The sequence below is a fragment of the Megalops cyprinoides genome, chromosome 10 (genome assembly GCF_013368585.1).
Source record: "Megalops cyprinoides isolate fMegCyp1 chromosome 10, fMegCyp1.pri, whole genome shotgun sequence".
Classification (NCBI taxonomy): domain Eukaryota; kingdom Metazoa; phylum Chordata; class Actinopteri; order Elopiformes; family Megalopidae; genus Megalops; species Megalops cyprinoides.
In genome coordinates, this window is record NC_050592.1 from 8,585,805 (window position 1) to 8,608,056 (window position 22,252).

General features: G+C 44.3%; 2 protein-coding genes across 3 annotated transcripts; both read left to right on the forward strand.

The window, feature by feature from the left end:
* Nucleotides 1–736: 736 nt before the first annotated feature.
* LOC118784414 (leucine-rich repeat extensin-like protein 5) lies at nucleotides 737–3,779 on the forward strand. The gene is made up of 3 exons (XM_036538646.1): nucleotides 737–1,067; nucleotides 1,929–1,994; nucleotides 2,157–3,779. Exons 1-3 carry the CDS (start codon nucleotides 737–739, stop codon nucleotides 3,611–3,613), a joined length of 1,854 nt encoding a protein of 617 aa, XP_036394539.1. The 3' UTR covers nucleotides 3,614–3,779.
* Nucleotides 3,780–8,779: 5,000 nt separating this feature from the next.
* Nucleotides 8,780–21,980, forward strand: si:dkeyp-69b9.3 (myocardin). 2 transcript variants are annotated; one of them, XM_036538137.1, is made up of 15 exons: nucleotides 8,780–9,032; nucleotides 9,784–9,954; nucleotides 12,709–12,765; nucleotides 13,018–13,073; nucleotides 13,297–13,375; nucleotides 14,289–14,414; nucleotides 15,025–15,221; nucleotides 15,550–15,690; nucleotides 15,845–16,179; nucleotides 16,366–16,510; nucleotides 16,740–17,192; nucleotides 17,328–17,426; nucleotides 18,574–18,711; nucleotides 19,092–19,146; nucleotides 19,302–21,980. In XM_036538137.1, exons 2-15 carry the CDS (start codon nucleotides 9,900–9,902, stop codon nucleotides 19,721–19,723), a joined length of 2,358 nt encoding a protein of 785 aa, XP_036394030.1. In that variant the 5' UTR covers nucleotides 8,780–9,032; nucleotides 9,784–9,899; the 3' UTR covers nucleotides 19,724–21,980. The 2 variants fall into 2 exon arrangements, with proteins under 2 accessions (XP_036394030.1, XP_036394031.1); XM_036538138.1 differs by having other exon boundaries at nucleotides 16,369–16,510.
* The last annotated feature ends 272 nt before the right edge of the window (nucleotides 21,981–22,252 follow it).

Sequence of the window (22,252 nt, forward strand, 5' to 3'; positions counted from 1 at the left end):
GTAAAACACAAGAGCCACATTAGAGGCCAGACCAACTTTTATCAGCACCTAAGTGTTTTATTCTTTTTTGACTAATGACACTAAATGAATAAAAAAAAAGATTAAACTAGATTAGCGCCCCCTATCTGAATTCAGATAATTTGCAGTGCTTACTACTTTTTGCAAGGATCAATACATGTTCCAAACTATACACTGTAATTAATTTGAAAACCAACAATTGTCAGTGCTAGTAGTATCAGTTAGGTAATGGTTACATATCACCACATATCATACATGCAACATATATCATCAATGTAATGCCAGCAATAGTTCCAACAATTCCTGCAGTTACAATAATGGTCCTCTGACCATTTTATTTTCATGGTCTTACTGTTTATCTATTTTATGTTGTGGTTGTTTGACAATTAACATTTTCACAAAAGAATGAATTGAGGTCTTTTTATTTTCCAGAGGCTGACAGAGGTGTTCCAGAATGGATTCCCAGTTGGCAGCTGTCCTGACCAATGGTGGGACAGCTTTGATTAACAAAGCCAATATTCCAGAGAGGGTGGGGAAATCAGTGGAAATGCTGCCTTTGACAGAAGTTCAAGATGTTCCCATGGACCTATCCCAAAAGTCCTCCACTTCCCTGGTTCCTGAGTCCCAACCTTTGTGTCTCAAACTGAGTCCCTCATGTAGCAATGAGGTAAAGCAGCTTTACTGGACAGAATCAAGTGTGCAAACAAGAGCACCAGACATGGGTGAGGATAATACAGACACCCTCGAAATTGTGGCAGAAGTGACCGGGGTGCATGAACCTCTCCTGCCAAACACAGACACTGTAAACACCCCATGCAAGGACTCTCTGACCTCTGATTTTACAGCGTGCAAATCAGAACAAAGAGGGATTACATTTGGGTGTGGCTCCAACGACTTGTCTGACTGCCCTGCTGCCAATCTGGTTACTGTCAAAGAGGAGATCGAGGAAGTTTTCATCGGGGAATTAGAAGGGTACAGCGAAGATAGTTCAGATGCACCGGTAGCCCTCGATGAGATAAATACAGAAGACGAGGAGGCAGCAGGGGACGGTGCTAATGGCACTGACACAAAAAGTGCAGTTGTTACTGGTGCTAACAGAGATAAGGTCTCTGTAGATACCATCACGCCCATGAAAACAGAGCTTGAAGGCACTGCAGCAGACAGCTGTTTATTAACAACCCAGGATGCATCTGCTGCAGAAAAACGGACAAGAGAGTTGGATGGCAATATTACTGCTTCTACAGAGAAAGAAACAAGAGCAGATAAACTGGCACAAATAAATGTGGGGAGTTCACCTGGCAACAGTGAGCTGCCTAACACAGGCCCCTCTGAAAGAGAGGTGAAAGAAAAGAGCGGCTGGAAACGCAGGAAAGAAAGATCGAGTCTTCCAGTGGTTCACACTTACGGTATTTCAACCAGGAGTCAAAGGAGGAGAGAGTTGGAAAGGGAGGCAAAGGGGGAAAATGCAGATCTCTCAAAAGAAAGAAAGCCAGAGGAAAAGCTGCAATCTCCACCCTCTGCCGCTGTTTATCAAGGACAGTTCGAACCAAATAGAAAGATGGGAGAGGGGGCAGATGTAGAGAAGATGGAGGTGGGAAGGGAGTTTAAATGTAAAATGGAGGCTGAAGAAGCAGCTTTGGACCTGAGCTTGTCAAGAAAGGTAGCAAAGAGTGACACGCACAGGAGAAAGGGAAAATTTGAAGAAGGAATAGGAAGCGAGGCCATGTTGGTAATGGAAGTAGATGAGATAGTAGAGCAAGAAGTAAAGCAGGAGGAGGAAGATGAGGATGCTGAGGTTCCCTTGAGGCAGGAGGAAACAGCTGCAAGCTTTGACCAGCTGCAGTGGGAGCACACACCTTCTCCTCCTCCACACCCGTCTCCTTCTCCTCCCCCCTCCTCTCCCCCTGTAGATCCCATCCTCACTGGCCTACTCCTTATTGACGATCAGGGTATTCCTTACACGCTAACACCTGATGGTCAGAAAGTGCTTCAGGCAGAGCTGCCTAAACCTCAAAAAGCTTTCACCGTCAGGCCGAGACCCAAGTCCAAACAGGTCAAAGTTGAGGATTTCACTGTGATACCTTCCCCGGATGTTGTGCTTTCTAACCAGGGTTTACCCCATACCCCTCCCTGTGCAGAACCTAGTGACTTGCCTCGACTTCTTACTACTTCTACTTCAACAGAATCCTCAGCTGTCTCAAAAACCGACCTCCCTTCAGGTACTAATTCCAGTACTGCAGCCGGTCCTCGCAGCCAGCCTTCTCCCTCTACAACTGCCCAGCCTGTTAGAATTTTGGCAAATTCCAGCACTAACGCTCCCATCCTCCTCCTCCCTTCTGCCCACCCCTCCATTTCTACATCTAAGACCATCTCAAATTCGGGTCTACTGGCACTTTCTCTCCCCCTTTCCATTGCCCAGAAGTCTCCATCTACCCCTGTGTTAATTGTCCTGTCCCCTCTCACTACTGCCTCAGTTCCGTCTTCATCCTCGGCCTCGGCCTCTCCGCTTGCTGTTAATGACCCTGTTACCTCTTCCTTGCCCATCTCCCAGACCCCTTCTCCATCTTCAGTCTCTCTTCCTCTGTCTTCTGTTCAGACAAACCCAAATTCTTTACCCTCCACTCCTTCTCTCCCTGTGCTGAACCTTGACTCCAATACACTCTCTACCTCTTTTGGAAACAGTAACTGCTCTGCCCATACCTCTCCTGCTGTTTCTTGTGCTACCTCCAGCAACCAACCCAACCCGGACCATTCCTCTGAAATAATATTCCCAAAATGTTCACCACGCCAGAGACTCCCGCAACCAGAAATCCCCAGCGATACCAAATCATCTTCCGTTGCTGACACCAAAATTAAGCCCAGCAACTCACCTCTCCCTTCTTCCTTATCTCCTGACGAGACGCCCCAGCAACCCTCCCCTCCGACCACCCCTAATCCACCAGTGCACCCTGGTCTAAAAGTAGCTCCCTCTGAAGTCTCTCAACCCGTTTCCACCTCTGACACCTCAAAAGGACAGTTTTCCACTCACGACCCATGTTACACCTCCTCCGGCACTCCGCCTCCCACGGTAATCTTCCCCACCAACCACCCGAAAAACCTCTCTCTGTCCCCCACGTGCCCCCGCCGCATCCTCTACTGCCAGTTTTGCCCGCGGGCCTTCTACTACCTCTCCGACCTTGAGCGCCACTCCATCACCCACTCCCAGAGCAAGCCGCACGTATGCCCGCTATGCAGCAAGGCCTTCAAGCGCTCCAGCCACCTGGAGCGGCACAAGCACATCCACACGGGCCAGAGGAACTTCGTCTGTCCCATCTGCTCCAAGAGGTTCCGTGAGGCGGGCGAGCTCCTCAGGCACCAGCGGGTCCACACGGGCGAGAAGCCCTTCCAGTGCCCGCAGTGCCACATGCGGTTCGCCGAGCGGAACACCCTGCGCCGGCATGCCAAACGGAAACACCAAGACCAGCACGGGCTGGACGGGCAGGGAGATGGCCGTCACGTCCCGGGCGGCATACAGGGGGAGCAAGAGGACAGTGCGGAATGGTACAGCAGTACTGTGCCCGAACTGGACTCTGAAAATGAAATGGACAAAGATTAGGACATGGTGTCTCATGGTACTACATCCCTCATCTCTACCCTTGGCTATATTAATTTTTTTTTTGTTTTCCCATGGAGTAATAGTTTGAAAGGACATTCCCTGAATGCAGATTTGCACTTCAGTCAATGTTGTTCTCTAAGCTCAGCACTGCGATTGATGAATTACATTCCCCACCATTTTCCTTGTAGAATACTGTGAAAGAAAACCGTGACATGATTCTCTCATTAAAAAATGAGGGTTTGTCAATGGCTGGCCATTTGGACATGACTCTAACCCATGATGCATGATTGACTGCTTAGAGGTACCAAAGACCTAAGTCCAGATGTTTTCTTCATATTTTAATGAACAACTGGTAGCAAGGTCTTTAACTCCTCATATGGGGTTGGCTCAGGGCTTTCCAGGACCAGTAATGGCAACACTTGCTTGACGGACAAAAGATCAGTCTGTCTTCGTATGACATTTATCACAGTCACTGAAGGACATGTCATATAACCTCTGATTTTTTTGATTTAGATGTTGCTACACGCTGGTGTGGGATACCCCTTTTAGCAAGTGGATACATGGTTTGACATTTTTGAAGGGTTGCAAACAGTTTATAGACTTTGTCATCAATGAGTTGGATTTAACAGAGGATTATATCCCATTGGATGTTCTAAACGAAGAATAGTAATATATCCTCTGTCATTGTTTGAAACGTCACAAGTCTTAAATGGAGACAAGAGCCATAACGTGTAACTATTACCCATACAAAATAATATATTGAAAACATATTTTAGAGGATATATTTTTTAGCTCAATCAGTATATTTAAAATATTATTATTATTGGCAATATTATTATTGCCATTTTGGTAAATTGTTTATTTCTGCTTTGCATTAATATACTTTAAAATGTATTTGCAAAATATTCTTGGGCTGGACAACATATTTCTCTATATGTTTACAGTATATTTAATTTTTGTATGGGTAGTCGCATTCAGCTGTCTGATAGATTAGAATCATTACTCTATGTAATATGAGAAAGAATATAGCAGCTGGTGTGTGACAGTAACACAATAATACACAAGTAAGGACTGTCAGATATTTACACTTTCCAGAGGCAGTCTTTACTTTTTTTTTTTTTTTTTTAGCTTTACTGTGACTGTAAGTAGGCAACACTGCAGCACAGGCCACAGATACTGTATCTGTATAACAGATAGGCCATACTCACTTTCACTCCTACAATGTAATATACAGTAGAGTATAACAGCTAGGCTGTATAAAGTTATTTATTCCACAATGTGAGGGCTCTTCAACTCCAGTCCTCAAGGGCCAGAAGACAGAAGAATTAGCAACTCAGCCCTAATTAATTCTTTTAGGCATAGTTGTACTGGTTGGGCCAGGTTGGGTGACTTTTTAGCTTTTGACAAATCTGATATGAGGACATCCTCCTGCTCTGTGGTCATAGATATTACATTTATAATGACATGATATTCAGCTCCAGCCTTCATTCTATGCTCCGTCTAGGGGGGGGGTCTTGGTTGGTAGCACTAGATTACATTGCCTTCTGTATTCCTGTGCCAGCTATGGATGCTCTGTTTGCGAATCAGAACACTCACAGCTTCAACAATGACAGGGACAGAACTTTCAGTGAGAAGAATGCAGTGCTGAATATCTGGTCATAATAAAATGGAATATCTCTTCTGTGGACTTTTAAGATTGGATATGAAGGGCCGTGTACTACATGCACTGTTAAAAAAAAACAAACTACATTTAGACTGTAGAATTATGAATACCCATACATATTAGACAACATAGGTTACACATGTCTCTTTTAATTCTATCAGCCTTATTGGGTATACAAAATGTTGCTTATACTGGGCATATTAAATGCACACAAAGGTGAATTATTCCTTTCTTTAACAATGCTCCTACATTGTCACATTGCAAACTGGGTTTTGAACATGTACTCCTGTATCACAATTTATACACAGGCCTCAACTATTGCTATTGCTGGGAAATGGAACATTGTGTAATATGTACAAAATTAAAATATTTAATTTTTCTAAACAATTGCATCTTTATCAGCTCAGACAGTTTAATAATGAGCGTTCCTATTTATTGCTCAGATGTTTTAAAAGTGAGTCAGAAAATATAATGGCAAAATCCGCTACGTAATCTAAAGAACAGAGGAATATGGAAAAATCCATTACGCAATCTAATGAACACAGGAATAACATGTGAACTTGTCTCTCATGATCTTGCCCATTTATATGGCCAGCTTACATACAAAACTTCAGTAGTTATGAGTGCAAAGTGAAACAAAAATACTGTTTACATACAGTTTTGTGAATCAAATCACAAAGTACAGAGGTAGAGGTATTATTTGTAAATTCAAATGTAGTATAACTTTAATAATATACATGCAATGTGAATTGGTGAGTGCCATGGTAGTTCTAATGGTTGTGGAGAGTTAAACGACCATTGAAAAGCCAAAGAGAGTGAGTCTTTGACGGACAACACCATGATATTCTGGGAGAAGGTGAGTTTGTTATCTGTGGTGACTCAAAGATTACTAGCTATCTGGATGGGAGCCTGCATCATGTTTTTTTCAGGGGAAGGATGAGGTCTTGGACTGATAAGGCCTTGGGAAATACAGCTGGGAAATACAGGATGTCTGATCTGGAGAGGTTGTGGCTGAAATGGTGGGGGTGGGGGGGTTCTCCAGGGAGACAGAATTGCAATGGGCCCTTTACACCTAAAGGAGGAGACGAGAAGTTTGGGTAACAGTAAATGTGGCTGTACACAGCAGTGATATTAAAAAAGAACCTATCATCGTCGTTTAGCAGATGTGCGACCCCTGTCATCAGAGGCTGATGGCTAACAAGCCAAAGGCCTTGTGGAACACCAGCTAGATGATGCTGCTGGCGGGAGATGAAACTTCAAAATGAAATGTGCTTTCAATTGTGCACTAGGTAGGATGGGAATCAGTTCAGGGCAGAATCTGAGATCTGGACCTTAGAAAAGCATTGACGAGAAAGTCAGAATTATAAAAGGAAAGTGAACCTGTTTGTAATGACCGGAAGATATCTTCAGTTCAGTTGTTAGAGGAAACAGAGTCTGGTTCTGTGGGGTGACCGTAGAATGGTTCAGGGTCATGAGAACAAACCTGAGTCTCAGTAAATTTCGCCATTACACTCTGACCATAACTTCCACATTCAAGCCAGAAGAATGACTGTACTTTTATCATGGCTGCTCTGTATTACATTTCCAGTACTGCAGAGTGACGCCAACTGGCAACTAGGTGAAACTGCAAGTCCTGGCAATTGATGGCTGCTTTATGCAGCTGTCGTTGTCAGTTTTGTCCACTGGAGAGCAATGTTGTTGTAAAATTGTAAAGATACAATACACTTCGCTTATTTTTTGTATAAGAAATCACTTCTTAATTTGTTTTACATGTGCTCACAATCCTGACAAATTGTAGTCTGTAAAGGTTTTTGTTGGGTAGAAACTATATGTAAGAAACCATATGTAAGTTGCTAAGCTAAAACCATTGATATTTTCATACTTATTGTGTAAAAATGAAATCACATGTACAACCTTTGTTGGCAAAAGGTGTCCCTTTGATAAGCCAGCGTAAGCATATCAAAATGTGTGTTTCCAGGAAGAGCAACTCATGGTCCTACAAGCCATTAAACAGTGCAGACATACAGTGAGAACATTTACAGAACAGTCTGTACATTCACCTAGCAGCCTGTGATCACCATTGTACAATGAATTACCACATGATCATAGCAGTCTCTCTGCACTGAATCAGAAAGAGGTTAGCATAGTACAGCAGACCAGACGCTGCAGTGCATTATCACTGGGGCCAACAGAGGAGGGGGGGGGAGCAGAAGGGAGAGAGAGGGTAACAGGTGCTAATCAGAAAGGGTTTCCCGCACTGGGGGAAGGGTGCAGAGGAAAGAGAGATTACATCATTTTTCATCCAATAATACATGGTGCCGTCAGCAAAGGCCACTGGCACATGCATTCACGCTGGGGTCCAGTCACTGAGACTCACAGGCTCTGACTTGAACGTACTGGAGAGCACTCTGAATCTCCAAATTGCGAGACACGCTTGTGTTCACCCAAAAGCACACGTACGCACACGCGCGCACGAACACACACTCACTCACTCCGGCATCTGTCTGCCAGTGTGATGGGCATGATGTACTCTTCGCTCTTCTAATCATTTATGTATCTCAACTCATGTACCTCTTGCTCAGGTGTGTTTCTGTGGACTCTGTGGACCCATGAATCATTTTTTTCTACCTTTTTAGAGAAAGAAGTGAGATAGAACTTCCTCTCTCGTTTACTCATCCCCCCACCCCCCCCCCCCTCCCTCCCCCTCTGACCTGCTGAACCAGCACAGGCTGACCTGTCTGTCAAAACGACTAACAGGTGGTCCTGGTACGACCTCCCCTCCCCCTCACCCGGTACAACCGACTCACACACACACACACACGCACGCACACACTCTGGCATACAGATCGACATGCAACGGTTTGTGCACACAACAAGCCAGTGCATTACCTTGAACGCTACCAGTCAGTGCCGTATATGCACATCAATATACTGACAATCCTGAGTCTCTGCACAGCATGCATTGACAGAGACATTCACACTGGTTGCACTAACTCATATCCCTGGGCATAACATTCTTTCTGTAACATTCCTATCCATCTCTCTCTCTCGCTCTCTCTCTTGCACACGCACACACACAGGTCGGGTCCACCAGTTCCACGCTGGTACTCTACTGTATTTACACACGCTGATGAGGACTGTGAAATACTCCCAACCGCCATATTCATGAGTTACACATGGGAGCTCAGATCGATCGGCACATAAACCAGCACACGTTGAGAGAAGTATTTCCTTTTTATGCGAACACTGAAATACGCACACACTTATTTGGACACTCAAGTGTACACAATACACACAAGAGCCTTAACTAAAAGACACACTTATATATTGAGTACACAGATCCCTTGACATACACTGATATTCTCCCAATCACTACATCAATCAATCAGTCAACTGGTAGATGATTGTGTGGGCCTGTGTCCTGTAAGGGGGGGAGGGGAATGGTGATGGGGGAAGGGGGGGGGGGGGCATGGCTGACAATTCTACACAGTTGGCAGGTCGCTGAACTGTGTTAGGGAGACGGCGAGAGCAGGAGAGGGACAGACAGTGAATTCTGAGAGGGGGGAACAGATCCCGAATCACCTCTCTCCCTATTCACCTTCTCAGAAACTGTCAGGAAACTGTCAAGTGGGAGATATGAGAAGAAACCGAGATTGAAAACATTTGAAATTCACATCCTCTCTACCTCCTTATTTCTCTCCACTTGAGTCTTGAACGCACGCTACGCACCCCAGGGAAACGGCTCCTCTCTTTTCGGTGAGTACGCTCTTGATTTAGTCTCTCCTTTTCCTTTCACTGCCTGTTAACCACCCAGCTGGGAAATGTTCCACACAGTAATGCGTTTTGTGTTGCTATTTCATGTCCTACTGTAAACAATTTGTGCTGGGATCCTATGGGAATTGTCATAATTAATATTGTAAATAATACTCATGAATAATATTGTACCGATGAAGTGATTGCAAAAGTGATGTAATGATCTGAAGAACTTCAGTCTGTCTGTTGAAACGTTTGGCTCTGTGTGTGTGTGTGTGTGTGTGTGTGTGTGTGTGTGTGTGTGTGTGCCTAGCCTGCAGGTCTGTATGCCTTAGTGTTAGTCTTACTGTCTCTGTCTGCCTGTCTTTCAGTGTCTATCTGTCTTTGTAAACCCTGTTATGCTAAAAGAGGGAGTCTGTTTTGATGTGTATGTGTATGAGGGTGTCTTCCTGTTTTGAACAACTTTCCAGGTTGTTCCTGCGTGTCTGTTGGCACGTGTGTGCCTGTCTCTGCTCCTGTTTCTGTCAGTCAGTCTGTCACCGTCATTCTCGCCCTGTTCTGTGTGTACACTCCTCTGTTGGGTTGTCTTTGTCTGTTGTTGTGTCAGTGTGTCCTTCTGTCTTAGGACCTGTCTGTGTGGGACTCATTCATTGAAGTTCTTCAGCTGTCTCTCGCTGTGTCTCAGGACGGTTGTGAATCTGTCAGTATGTCCTGCTGCCTTCCCCATCTTTGCTCTCTATTCTTTTTACAAAAGGACACACAAAACCCCAACAAAGAGTGACATCCACCCCTTCAATCTCCTGAAGGAGGAAACCAGGATCCCACTCTTTCTCTCTGCACAACATCTCCTTCCTCCTTCCCCGCATCACCATGACTTTGCTGGCCTCTGAGAGGTCGCTTCTCATACGAAACAAGTTCCGTTCAGGTAAGCCTGGGGCGTTGGCCGCGATGCAATTATAGCATGCATTTATGTGGTGTGTGAGAGTAGCGTCATACGTGCTTGTTGCATATGGTCAGACGGCGGTGATGTCACAAGGAAAATGGTGGCCTCCATCGACTGACAGCATTGACATTGTAATTACGTAGATCAGGAATAATCAGGAGCAATGTGCTAAAGCAAATGTAACGTAACAATATGTATGGATTTTCAACAAATTTCATCAGAGCACCCCACAGTACATGTGGACTGAAAGGAAGGATGATACTGGAAAAAATGAAACAATGTGAAAATTAAATGGTGATTCCTCCGCTTACAGAGCTGCAGCATATTATGTAATGCCTGACTGAGGCCTTGCTGTGTCAGTTTGGCTCCCATATAGGTAAACATAAACGTAGCCATAAACATAAGCAAATCGTTTTGGCTGCCACCTCAATTGTTATCTTTACTGGTAAACAATTTTAATAATCAGTCACGACTGAATCATTAAGAGGCCTCTTCAGTGTGGCTAACATGGCTACTGGGATGACAATAAAAAAATTTCAGTCTTGGTTACACAGATTCTTGAATATATTATAAATGATAAGTTGTGATGCAAGATTCTTTAATGTCTAACAAAATGTATACCTCCTGGAATATATTTAATATCAAAGTGCAGCATAAATAAGCCCAGGATCCTCTGCAAAATGTCATGTATTTACAAGACCAAACTTGTGATGGTTATTTAGTTGGACCCAACAAAGTCTCCTTCATAGATTTCTTGCTAGCTTTCCACCCAAAAACTAATTCTCGTTTTTAAAAGATAATATTTGCTGTCTTCGGTAAAACTAGAATTTTCAGGGAATGCCGCCGCATATCGTATGTTAACATCACTTTCATCTCTGACTGATGCCTCTCTTTAATCTACCAGCAGTGGTAGCTTTTCATGTGTTAACATCTTTCATTCATGTCAGTTGAGTAAGAAATGAAAGGAAGTTGCTGAAAATTTGTCAGGAAATGAGAAAGCACATGAAGGTTAGACTGAAAAGAGGCCGAAGTTTTCGTATATATATGCCGTGACACACCACTGAAGTCTGTGTGTTTGCTGAACTGTGACTGTGTTTCCATGTATCTAATAGCCACGGTTCTCTGTTCTCTGTTTTGTTGATGTTGGGGGATACGCACACAGATTGGCTTTAAATGTTACTACTGGGTTGGAATTATCCTGTGACGTACCCCTTCATCACCCCAAACAACAAGCCTGGCATTACCATGATTACTTATTTAAATACCCTTTTCCACAGGGAATTGCTCTGGTATTAGTCAATGCAAAATACAACTGTTGAGTGTAAAGGAAACATAATAGCAAACACAAGCACTTCAAAAGTTAGTACGCCAAAATCCTTTAGCTCTATAATCCTGTCACATGCAGCATGATATCAACACACGACAACCTATGATATTTATGCATATTGTGTCTATATAAATGTGTCTTTCACATGTGTATGTTTGTGTGTTTTTGATGTATTGACGTAGCCTGGGTCATGGTTTTGTCAGTATCGCCATAGAGAGATCGCTTAATGGAGATGCAATGTGATCAGCATAGTGCAGTACAGGGGTACCAGAATGTTATGTAGGAATATTTCAGAGAATATTTAAAACAGTGCTGTGATGATCACTACAGGTTGTCTGTACTTGTCTCTGTGTCCTAAATTGTAACTACCCATGGCATCAGTAGACTGAGGTTTTGTCTGATTACGTTGACATTATCGTACAAATGATTTACCCAGATGGATCAGCTCTGTCTGGCTATCCACTGGTACCACATGCTTAGAATCATCATGCATAACGTAGTCTTCAGCGTACCGCAGCTAACAGGCACAAGGCAGTGAACAAAATTACTTTCAATTCAATAATCCTCAAATTGAATCAGCTCGTCGAGTGCACTTTTAAAATTCATCTTGCCATACCTTAATCTAGGCAAAATGAACATTACAGTATGCCTTGAAACTTGTCACAGACCAGCCCAATGGAGCTCCCAGTGGCTTGTCCAATTGCTCATACAACCTGATCTAGGGATGGTCCATCCAACCCATTCCACCACGGCAGAGTGCGTCACTGGCACAGCCATCTAGGCTAGTCCTGCGTGGTGCTGAGTCTCAACCTAGTATGTAAAGAAAATGCAATATACGCCCTGTCTGGCCATTCAATTAGGAAGTGGAGACTATTTTCAAGAGAGAGAGAGAGAGATCAAGAGATAGAAAGAAAGAAAGAGAGGAAGAATTTACTTAGCACACATGACAGTGAGGGAGAGAGAGAGAGTGATAGAGAGAGAGGGACAGCTGGAAGGGGGGATGGGGGGGGACAGAAATAGACATACTGATGGATAAATAGTTACCTCCCCTCCTCCCTCCCTCTGTTTCTCTCAGATCTCAAAACTCAGCACTGAGGTGCATGATGGGAAATGTCACCCAACCACCAACTACTCCACCCCCCCCCCCGCGCCACCTCCCCCGCCCTGTCATAATTCACCTGTTACTTTGGCTCTGTGTGTATGTGTGCGTTAATGCTCTCCTCTCGGTGTCTGACTTGCTTGTGTGCCGCTGTGTAGTTTACAGGGCTGTAATGTAACGTAATGCTGCTTTACTGTAACATACCCTACTGCGCAGAACATAACATTAGGACTGAACTGCCACATGCAGGGATTTCAGATTGTCTTTCAAAAACCGAGCGCTCAACAGATTATCTTTAATTGTCTTTCAGTCTTGCAGCTGAGAATACAGAACCGCAGGCAACAGAATGAAATCACTGCAGAGTCTGGTAGGTTAATGTGTGTGTGTGTGAGTGTGTGTGTGAGAATGTGGGGGGGGGCAACAGGTGATTACCAGACATTCCTTTTGGAAAATAAATACTTTAGTGGTGTTTCTTATTACATGAGTTTGAAATAGGCCAGTGCTAAAGTTGACTGGAATTTTTTCTGAACTGTCTGTCCTCTCTCATTTTACATGAACAGATAAATCCATTTTAAAATGTTCTGTCCAACCTCTGTTACTTTTACACTCTTTTCTTAAGGTGTGAAAACCGCCTGTCACTCCCAAACAGGAGAAAAAGGAAGGAATGATGCGGTGGTGAGTTAATACGCTCAACTTTCATTTCTTTTCTGTCACGCTGAAGGCAATAACAATGATACAGGGCAAGATCATTTTCTCAACAACCACAACAGCAGCTATAAACATTAATTATATTCTTGAAATGCATTTGAGTTTTAATCATCACAGTATACATAAAATATTTATGATGATGAGAAAAATGCATATTTGGCAGCATCTCACTCCTTGTTTTTCATTTCAGTGTCTGGCAGAAGAGAGCACTACCCAGAAGCCGCCCCCTGGTGGCTCAAGTACCGAAACGCCACATAACACTACACAAGGTGTGAACATCAACATCCACAAGTTTGTGTTCCACTGCCTTAATGATAATTCGCTCTCCTTCTCTGTACCCGCACTATTCTCTCACCTGCCCCTATTTCTCCTCTCGCCCCATTGTAACACATTACGTTATTGTCATTTAGCAGATGCTCTTATCCAGAGCAACTTACATAGGTTACAATTTTAACACGTTATTCATTTATACAGCTGGATATTTACTGAGGCAATGCTGGGTTAGATGCAGCAGTGCCCCAGCAGGGAATCAAACCATCAACCTTTTGGTTACAGGCCCCGCTCCATACCACTGGGCCACAACGCCACCCCTGTTGTTCCTTTCTTTACGATCACTCTTTAGAACACTCTCACACCCATTCCCTGTGTCAAATCTACGATCAACAGTGATTTACATCAAAGCGCTGACCAGACTGCTGCCCTTCCAATATTGCCGTTTCACATCTTGTCACCTCATCTGGAGAGGTTTGTGGCAAATCCCCATCTGAAATTTTATCCAGAGCTCCCCAATCACAAGCTGGACACTCAGACTACAGCTCCAGACTGCAGGCCCTGTGAAAAATCGAGGAAAACATTACATTACATTACATTGGCGTTTAGCAGATGCTCTTATCCAGAGCAGCTGACATTGGATACATTTTTTTTTACAATGTTATCCATTTATACAGCTGGATATTTAGTGAGGCAATTGTGGGTTAAGTACCTTGCCCAAGAATACAGCAGCAGTGCTCCAGCGGGGAATCAAACTGGCAACCTTCCAATTACAAGACGTGCTCCTTACCACTATGCTACACTGTGCCCCCCTAAAGAAAGGAAAAAGAAAGGGTCTCAGCACTGCGCTGTGTAGCGGACAGGGTAATGGAGATGAACACGTGAACTGACTCCCGTCTTGCTGTGTTCCAGACTGGAGTGGAGGGGGGGCTCTGCGGCAGAAGAAGGCCCGGCTGGCAGAGGACCTCAGCGAGAAGATCCAGCGCCGACCAGGCCCTCTGGAGCTGCTGCAGAAGCACATCTTGCCCCTGGAGACTGGTGCGTGCCGGTCGACCCACCCACCCACTGCCGCGCTGAAATATTATTAATGTCTGCAGCAGTAAAGCGTTCAAGAGGGCGGCTTGCTGGCACATGCACACATACACGCGCACGCATGCATACACACACATGCATACACACACATACATTCACATACATGAATGAATGTATGTGATTGTGTGTGAATGTGTGTGTATACATGAAGACATACACACACATGTGCATGTACACACACACACACATATAATTTCAATGGGTTCACTAATATATACATGTACAGCACATTCTACACAGATGTAAGACAATAATGATTATACAGTAAATATAGTGTAGTTCATACAATACATACAATACTTCACATAATACACAGTTTGCAGCGTATATAGATGCATATTAAAAAATGTAACTTGCAATAAAGGAAATGGATGCAGAGTTCAAGTTTACAGTTATCCAAGTTCAATTGTAAAAATAATTCTGTTGATTGAGGTGTAAAGCTGAGAAAATGTCACCTCCAGGGCTTTAATTACAGAAAAGAAGAGTAACATGCACCACAAAAAAAAGTGTTATTTCACGTCTTTAATGAATGTCTCATGTCTCTTTGGACCACCAGCGCCGATTTCCTTCCCTCAGTCATCGGACGTCTTTGACGATGACATCTCTTGCTCTTCCTCTTCCTCATCTCCCGAGCAACTCGGGATACACCAGTCACCGGGATTCTCTATGTCACCAGGGCTGACAGGGGACCAATCGTTAAGCGATTTGTCACCTGGCTCGGCCCCTCTCAGTCACAGCCCCAACAGCTTTCAGGTGAGAGGAAAGAACTTGAAACTGACAAAAGGTGATAGGAAAACTGCAACTGTGTTAATTGCATTCCAGGTGATTGTAGATCATAGTAGACTACGGAGAAATAAAAAATCTTAACACTATTCCATCTGTACTTTTTAAAAATTAGTGGTAATGTTGTGGTGCAACCTGTAACTGGAATACAGCGACAGGTTGACTATACAGCAATCACACAATCACACAATCAAACAATAAGAATAATTATAAGGAATGATTTCATTGATCAATACACCAGTGGTGTCCATGTGAGTATTTCATATATGTACCATTTCTGCTCCCTCATTGCTCACAGTGTAGCTTGGCATTGCTCCCGGCAACCGAGGGCATCAGCCAGCCAATGACAATGACTGTGGCTGAACTGGACTCCACGGCAACGTCCGGGAGAGCCAAGGGCATCTTTCTTACCACTCAGACTACCCCCCTGCTGCCAAAGGTCTACATTTATCCATCCCTTTACACATTGCTTGTTTATTGTTGCATTAGGTTTATTACCTTTAATTCAGCTACAGATGTGTCAAATTTTCTCTCACTTTCAGAATGAACAGCTAATTTAACACCCCATGAATCTCCTCCTGTGTCTCTCTCAGACAACTCAGCAACCCACAACTCCTCCTCCTCAGACCACTCTGACTCCGTCTGTCCCTTCCTCTCGGCCTCCCCGCTCCCGAAAGCCTCGCGACTCCAAGCCCAAAATGAAGAAGCTCAAATACCACCAGTATATTCCCCCGGACCAGAGGGGCGGAACAGGAAGCGGGACAGGGGGCGGGTCCATACAGAGGAACTCTGCCCCGCCCATTGATCCTGCTTATTCCCGCCTTCTGCAGCAGCAACAGGTGTTTCTCCAGCTGCAGATTCTCAACCAGCAGCAGCAGCAGCAGCAGCAACAGCAACAGCAGCAGCAACAGCTCACCATAGCGCCCAGGTAGGGATGCTCTGCCAGTGCTTAGGGAGTAACGTAAAACGGATCTATACACTGTGGAGTCTACCTGCCATGTGGATGGCATTTGCAGGCTTTGCTTAACTTAACAAACATACCATGAAACGCCTGTTTCTCGTCACAGCATATTGCTGATAAACACATGCCTTTTCTCCCCTCTTTCGTCTTTAGCAGTGATCACCAGATAGTGAGGTTTACTGGAACCACTCCGCCAGCCTGCCCTCAGCCTGCCCCCATAGCAACAAAGCCCAGCCCTCCGGATACAAGCCCCACCCACAAGCCTGAACTTCTTCCCCCTAACCTTGATGACCTCACGGTACAATGAATTTTAATTTATTTCCACTAGTAGCTTGTGCAATGCAGATTAAATGTGAGATTATCATATATATGTACAATATATATAGTCTCCTCTTTCTTCATCCTTCCCCTGTCCTTTATCTCTCTCTCATCATCTTTCTAATCTTCCCTCAGATCTTTTCCCCACCCTTTCCTATCGTTGTGTCTCATTCTTCCTCTGACTGTATGACTCTTACCCCCTGTCCTAGGTATCAGAGCTTCGTCAGCAGCTCCGCAAACGTGGCCTCCCAGTTTCTGGTACCAAGCCCTCCCTCCTTGAGCGCCTCAGGCCCTATCAGCTCCCCCGGGCCTGCCTCGCCCCTGCCCCCCTCTGCCAACCGGGGACCAATCTGGGGCCCTCTGCCCCCGCACTGCCGCTGAACCCGAACCCCAACCCCCCCAGCAACCCGCCCAACCTCTATCTCCAGCCTGGCAACGTGCCGCCGGGTGTCAACAGAGGCGAGCAGTCCTTGGCCAGTATTGGCTTCCTCGCCGCAACCCCCGCCACGGCCAACAGTCTTCCCCTCCCTTCCTCTTCCCCGCCGTCCTCTGGCACCCCCTGGAGGCAAGGCCAGGTAGCGGAGGAGATGAGTGTGGAGATGGAGATGAGGGAGAGACTGAGGAGTCGGCCTAGGGAGAGGCCACGGGAAGTGGGCAAAGAGGTGAGAGGAGGCAGCATGAGCACATTTGACTATTTTCAGATGTGTAATTGTAGATCATTCGTATATTTGCTCTGTATATGTTGTAGTCTTTTTAAAGCATTGTTCCACCTTTCCCTTCCTATTTCCCGCTGTCAGACCTGTGAGAGTACCCTCCATCCCTTCCTGCAACAGGAAACGGGACGTCCAAAAGCTAACACAGAGGCTGACGGACAAGCAGAGGTGCTATTTACACAGGTAATGACTAAATATTGAATTTTGAATAATACTGGCATCAATCAGTCTCAGTACAATTAAAACACATGCATTTTTAGTAAATGTCCTTAGCAGGAAGCAGACGACTTGCGATATGAGCAATACACACAGTGCAACAAATTATGGAAATGTACATAATGCAAATTCATATTGCATCAATACAAAGGTATTTTAAAATTTTGAAAAACTATCTGTCATCCTAATAGTCTAAACTAATAGTCGAAATTACAAGTGTGATACAATAAATTGTCAAGTTAATTTGCCTTTGCTGACAGTTTCTCTTTTTTCCTGCTCTTAAACAGCAGGTTGTTTAATTAAATTTGACAAACTGGAGATAATAGTTTGTCGTTTGGCATTTGAGAGACCTTAAAGATGAAAAAAATGACTTGTGGTGTAAAAAAAAACTGTAAAAAGGATTATATAAAGTATGAGCACCTTAGAATGAGTGTGAAAAGATTATCTTCAACCAGATGAATATAATCGAACATATTCAGTAATCAAAGTCAAAATGTTTTGCTTGTTTAGGATCAAAGGTCCTTTGTCTCTTGGTTGATAACCCTATCTAAGGCAGTCATGTTGTTTTTCATTTTATCAGTTTTTCTCTTTTCATGGAAAAAAATCTAGATCAGACATGTTGGCAGTTATATCACTGAGAAATCAGCAGGCTCTTTTATTCAAATCACTCTGAATGTGTTTTTTACATCTTAGGTTTTGATTACAATCTATAAGGATATTGCATGCTGTATAAAACATCAATCCATCACGCTGTTTACAGAATTTGCACATTGCACTAACATTTTGCAAACTAAGCAACTCATGTATGGTTCTCCATACCAGACTCTAACAATTACAAGAAACTGACTAGCTATAAGCAATCAAAGGTGAAACAAAAACAGTTTTTCTCAGTTCTCTAGTGAACAAAGCATTTTGAAATTATTTACTGATCATTTGAAATGAAAAATCCATTTCTATTTTTGTTTTATTGTTCACGTTTCGAATTTTAATTTGGAACATTCAAAATCACAAATGCATTCTTCTTTTGACATGTAACTGAAACTTGAAGTGATGGAAAACAGCTCCACCTTTTCCATATCTAGTTCATGTTTGTTTATTTATGTTGCCAAATAAGGTCTTCAGCTGCCAACCCTGCGATGTGATTGGCCAGGACTTCGAGTTGCCTATGCAGATCACTGCCAGCCCTGTTCAGGCCCCTCCCAGTGTCAGGAGTCTTGAGGAGGAACTGCAAGAAGCCATCCAAAGAGTACAGGTTAGGAGTGGGGGGTATCTTACATTTTCTAATAAAAGGTGCATCCAAATCCAATCACCCCGAGCATTCACGTTGCATTTACTGGTTTTCGGAAATGACGAGCCTAACTGGGCTCAGTGGCCTGTTATCGCCATTAAACTTCTTATGTTCTGTCTTTGGCCTCTGTGACCGCTACACTAAAATGGCACATTTTCAGGTATGCACAGTAATAGTGCAGTAATGGCTATATCTGTCTTTCATTCATAGTGTCAGAGTTAATGGAGTTTCTCGTTAATCTCTTGTCTGGTGTGTATTTGATGTAATATCTAATGCCAGTGTTCATGTCCAGTCTATTAATTTCTATGAAACTAATACTCTCACTCTTTCCTTCCCTTGGTCAGATGGCCCCCAGTCAGTCTATTGAAGACATACTGGATGAACCTATAAACTGTGCAGGTAATTGTCATTTTTCGTATCTCTGTGTCATATAAATGCCTAGTTAGTATCATCAGTTTATTCACCAAATTACCCGACCGCAGGGCAGTTGACCACTATATCTTAGCCCCTGCTGCATGTCTCACTGATTCTCTCCTTCTGTCTGTCTCTCTCAGAGGCAGCCTCCTCTGTCTCAGATCTCCAAGCTGCAGTAGCCGCACTTTCAGGCTCCTCCCCACCTCCTGTCGTTGACCAATCACAGCCTTCCATCCACATTTCTAAAGATGAAAACTTCCTTTCCTCCCCACTCTGCTCCTCTCTCCTTCTGGAGCTTCCTCCGTCACCCGCCAACATCCCACAGCTAGCCCCGCCCCCTCCTCCACCCCCTCCTCCTATCTGCACCACCCCTCCTCCTACAGCCATGTCCAGGAAGAGGCGGGAGGCTGCGACCTTTGACCCAGCAGACTGGCTGGAGTCTCTGACCTCCGGCCTCCGACCTCTGACTCCCCCAGCCGCCCCGTTTGTGGAGACCGACTTTGGCCTTGATTCAGATCTCAACGTGAATCGGGTTTTGGATTTGATGGTGGAGCAGTGGTGATGGTGTAGGACCCAGTGAGTGTGTGTATGTGTGCGTGGATGGGTCAAGGCCAAAAGGCCACCCAACGCCCCCGCCCCCCCCCAAAATAAAAACCTCACCACTGTCACAAAGGAATATCACTGTTCACAACGTTGTCATAGAGATGAATTTCTAAGTGGAAGGGGATGGAGGAGTGAAGTGAGGTTCTGAAACACGCTACAATATTGAAAGGATTGGAATTTTATTGGTGGAAGGAACCCGTTACTGTGTGGAATCGAGGAAGGGGTAACATGTAAGGAAGAGACCACTGTGGTTTGGATCATCTCAGGTCTCACTCATTAATTCCTTTACTAGTGAATTTGATGTTTAAAAGGCACCGGTCATAATTAACAAGACATGGAATTTCTGTCCTCCTTCTCCAAGTGTGCACCAACCATAAGCCTGTATTAACCTTTCGTGCTACTCTAGATCTTCAAACAGTGAATTACTTCTGTAGAATAAGGACACCTAAGTCGTTTGCTCAAAAATCTAGAAACGAAAGATGATTCCTGGCTCTTTTTCCCATCCCACCCCGAACTGATTGCTCATAGTAGCCAGCTGATTGGAGCGATGCTAGTGGATTGAAATTTGTAACGTTATCGGATCCTTCATTCATTATGGGTTTTTTAATGCCATCTACGGATCCGTCCTTCCTTCCATTCGTCCATCTCTGTCCGCTGTTGTGACCAAAGAGGCGGCGTGAGAGCGCTGCTGACCGAAGGTCTGTGTTCCACGCAATGTCGAGACACAGACGTCACCGCCCCCCCGGGCGGCGGACGCAACGCCGGCTTCGGGTCTGGCGAGAGGAGGAGGGAGTTGCTTTGGTGACAACAATGGAGGAGAACACACGAGCACGCGAGTACGCGCACGCACACACACACACGAAATAGGTGTGCGGATTGGATACGGGCACAAGCCTTTGCCCTGGTCCCCCAGACAGACATTCACCATGAAACAGGAGCTGCAGGCAAGTTCTTTGAGCTGTGAAAGGTGTGTATGAGTACCGTGTGTCTGTTAGACTGCTTCTGTTTGTGTGTATACACAACACACAAGTAAACTGTGCCTGTGCTATAGGCACGGCACTAATACCAGTGCCAAGAGTCCACTTGTGATTTGTGCGCAAGTGGCTAGTGTCTGTGCGTACCCACTGTGAACGAACTGGGGTACTGCGGTTGAAGAACGTTTGAGCACTCCAGCTGGGTCTCTACGTAAGGTATTACCCAGAGTGCCTGAAGGAACAGCGCGGTACACCGCTGCACTGGGATTGAACGCTAGGTGTTTGCTTCTTCTTATGTTGCAATCTCTGGTCTCAGCTGGTGATCTGTGACTCACTGTGAAACACTGGGACGGCATCATTGGCCCTGCTTTAAGTTTACATATTTTTTTAAAAAGCAGTCGGGGGGGGGGGGTCTGTTTCTAATTTGCTGTCATGGCCAAAATGGGCATGTTCAAATGATGCTGTTTCTGATGTTGGCGAAACATGAACGGCCTCAGTGCTCAGTCAATGATGCATAGTCTATGTTACTGATGCGCTAAGCCTGGGCATACAGTTATGACCCATAATTGTGGGCTGTAGTGTATCAGCACATGACACCGGTGTTAATCAAGACCACAGACACACTGGCTGGATAATGACCGTGGTAATCAATAAAAACAATAATTTGTAGGCCAACTTCCGTAGTTTCTCTCATTTACTTGACTTAAGCCCTGGTAATCACAATGGTAAGTGCAATATATGTGAAGGGTTCACCCCTTGGGAAATCAAGACCATGCGTCAAGAATGGAAATCAGGAATGTAAAAATAACTGCTGTAAAACACGTGTTAAATTTCAGACTTAAAAGAAAACAACAAAACAACTGCAAACAAATGCAATCATAATTGAACATTCTGGTCTGCAAATGCACTTAGTTTAAGATCAGATGTGGTGGAAAGTTACAGCATGTGTTGTTGGTGCTCATATACCTTATATGGACAGATGCGAAAACCTGATTCCAGCTAGGTTTTGTATGGAGGTTTGTATCTCTCCCTGGTTTGGCTTGAACAGCCCAGTGACCCAATAACAAAGAAGGCCATGTCTCACCATACATTTCCAGCCAGTGTTTGATTTTAATGTTGAGATTGTTATTTACCCACTGTTAATTTATTGAGTAACTTATTCAGGCGATGTTATCCATAAACTTTCAAATTGTGTCCTGACTTTAGAAATTAAAAAGTCTTAATTGATTTCACATCCGCAAACCTTTGTCCCTTGTCTTGCTTTACCTGATAATGTTTTCATTTTGTTTTTATTCTTACTTTACTCTTTCCATGGACCTTTAGGGTAAGGGCTTAGGGTTTTCTTACAATTTTGCAAGTATAGTTTTATAGTTTTCAGGCAGCTACATATAATATCATATTTTGCCTGCACCATGCTAAGGCATTCAATTCCAGTCATTAAAGACATTGCACAAATCTGCTCTACATTTAGATACCTCCCAAATAACAGAAGTAAATGCACTTTCTCTAAATGA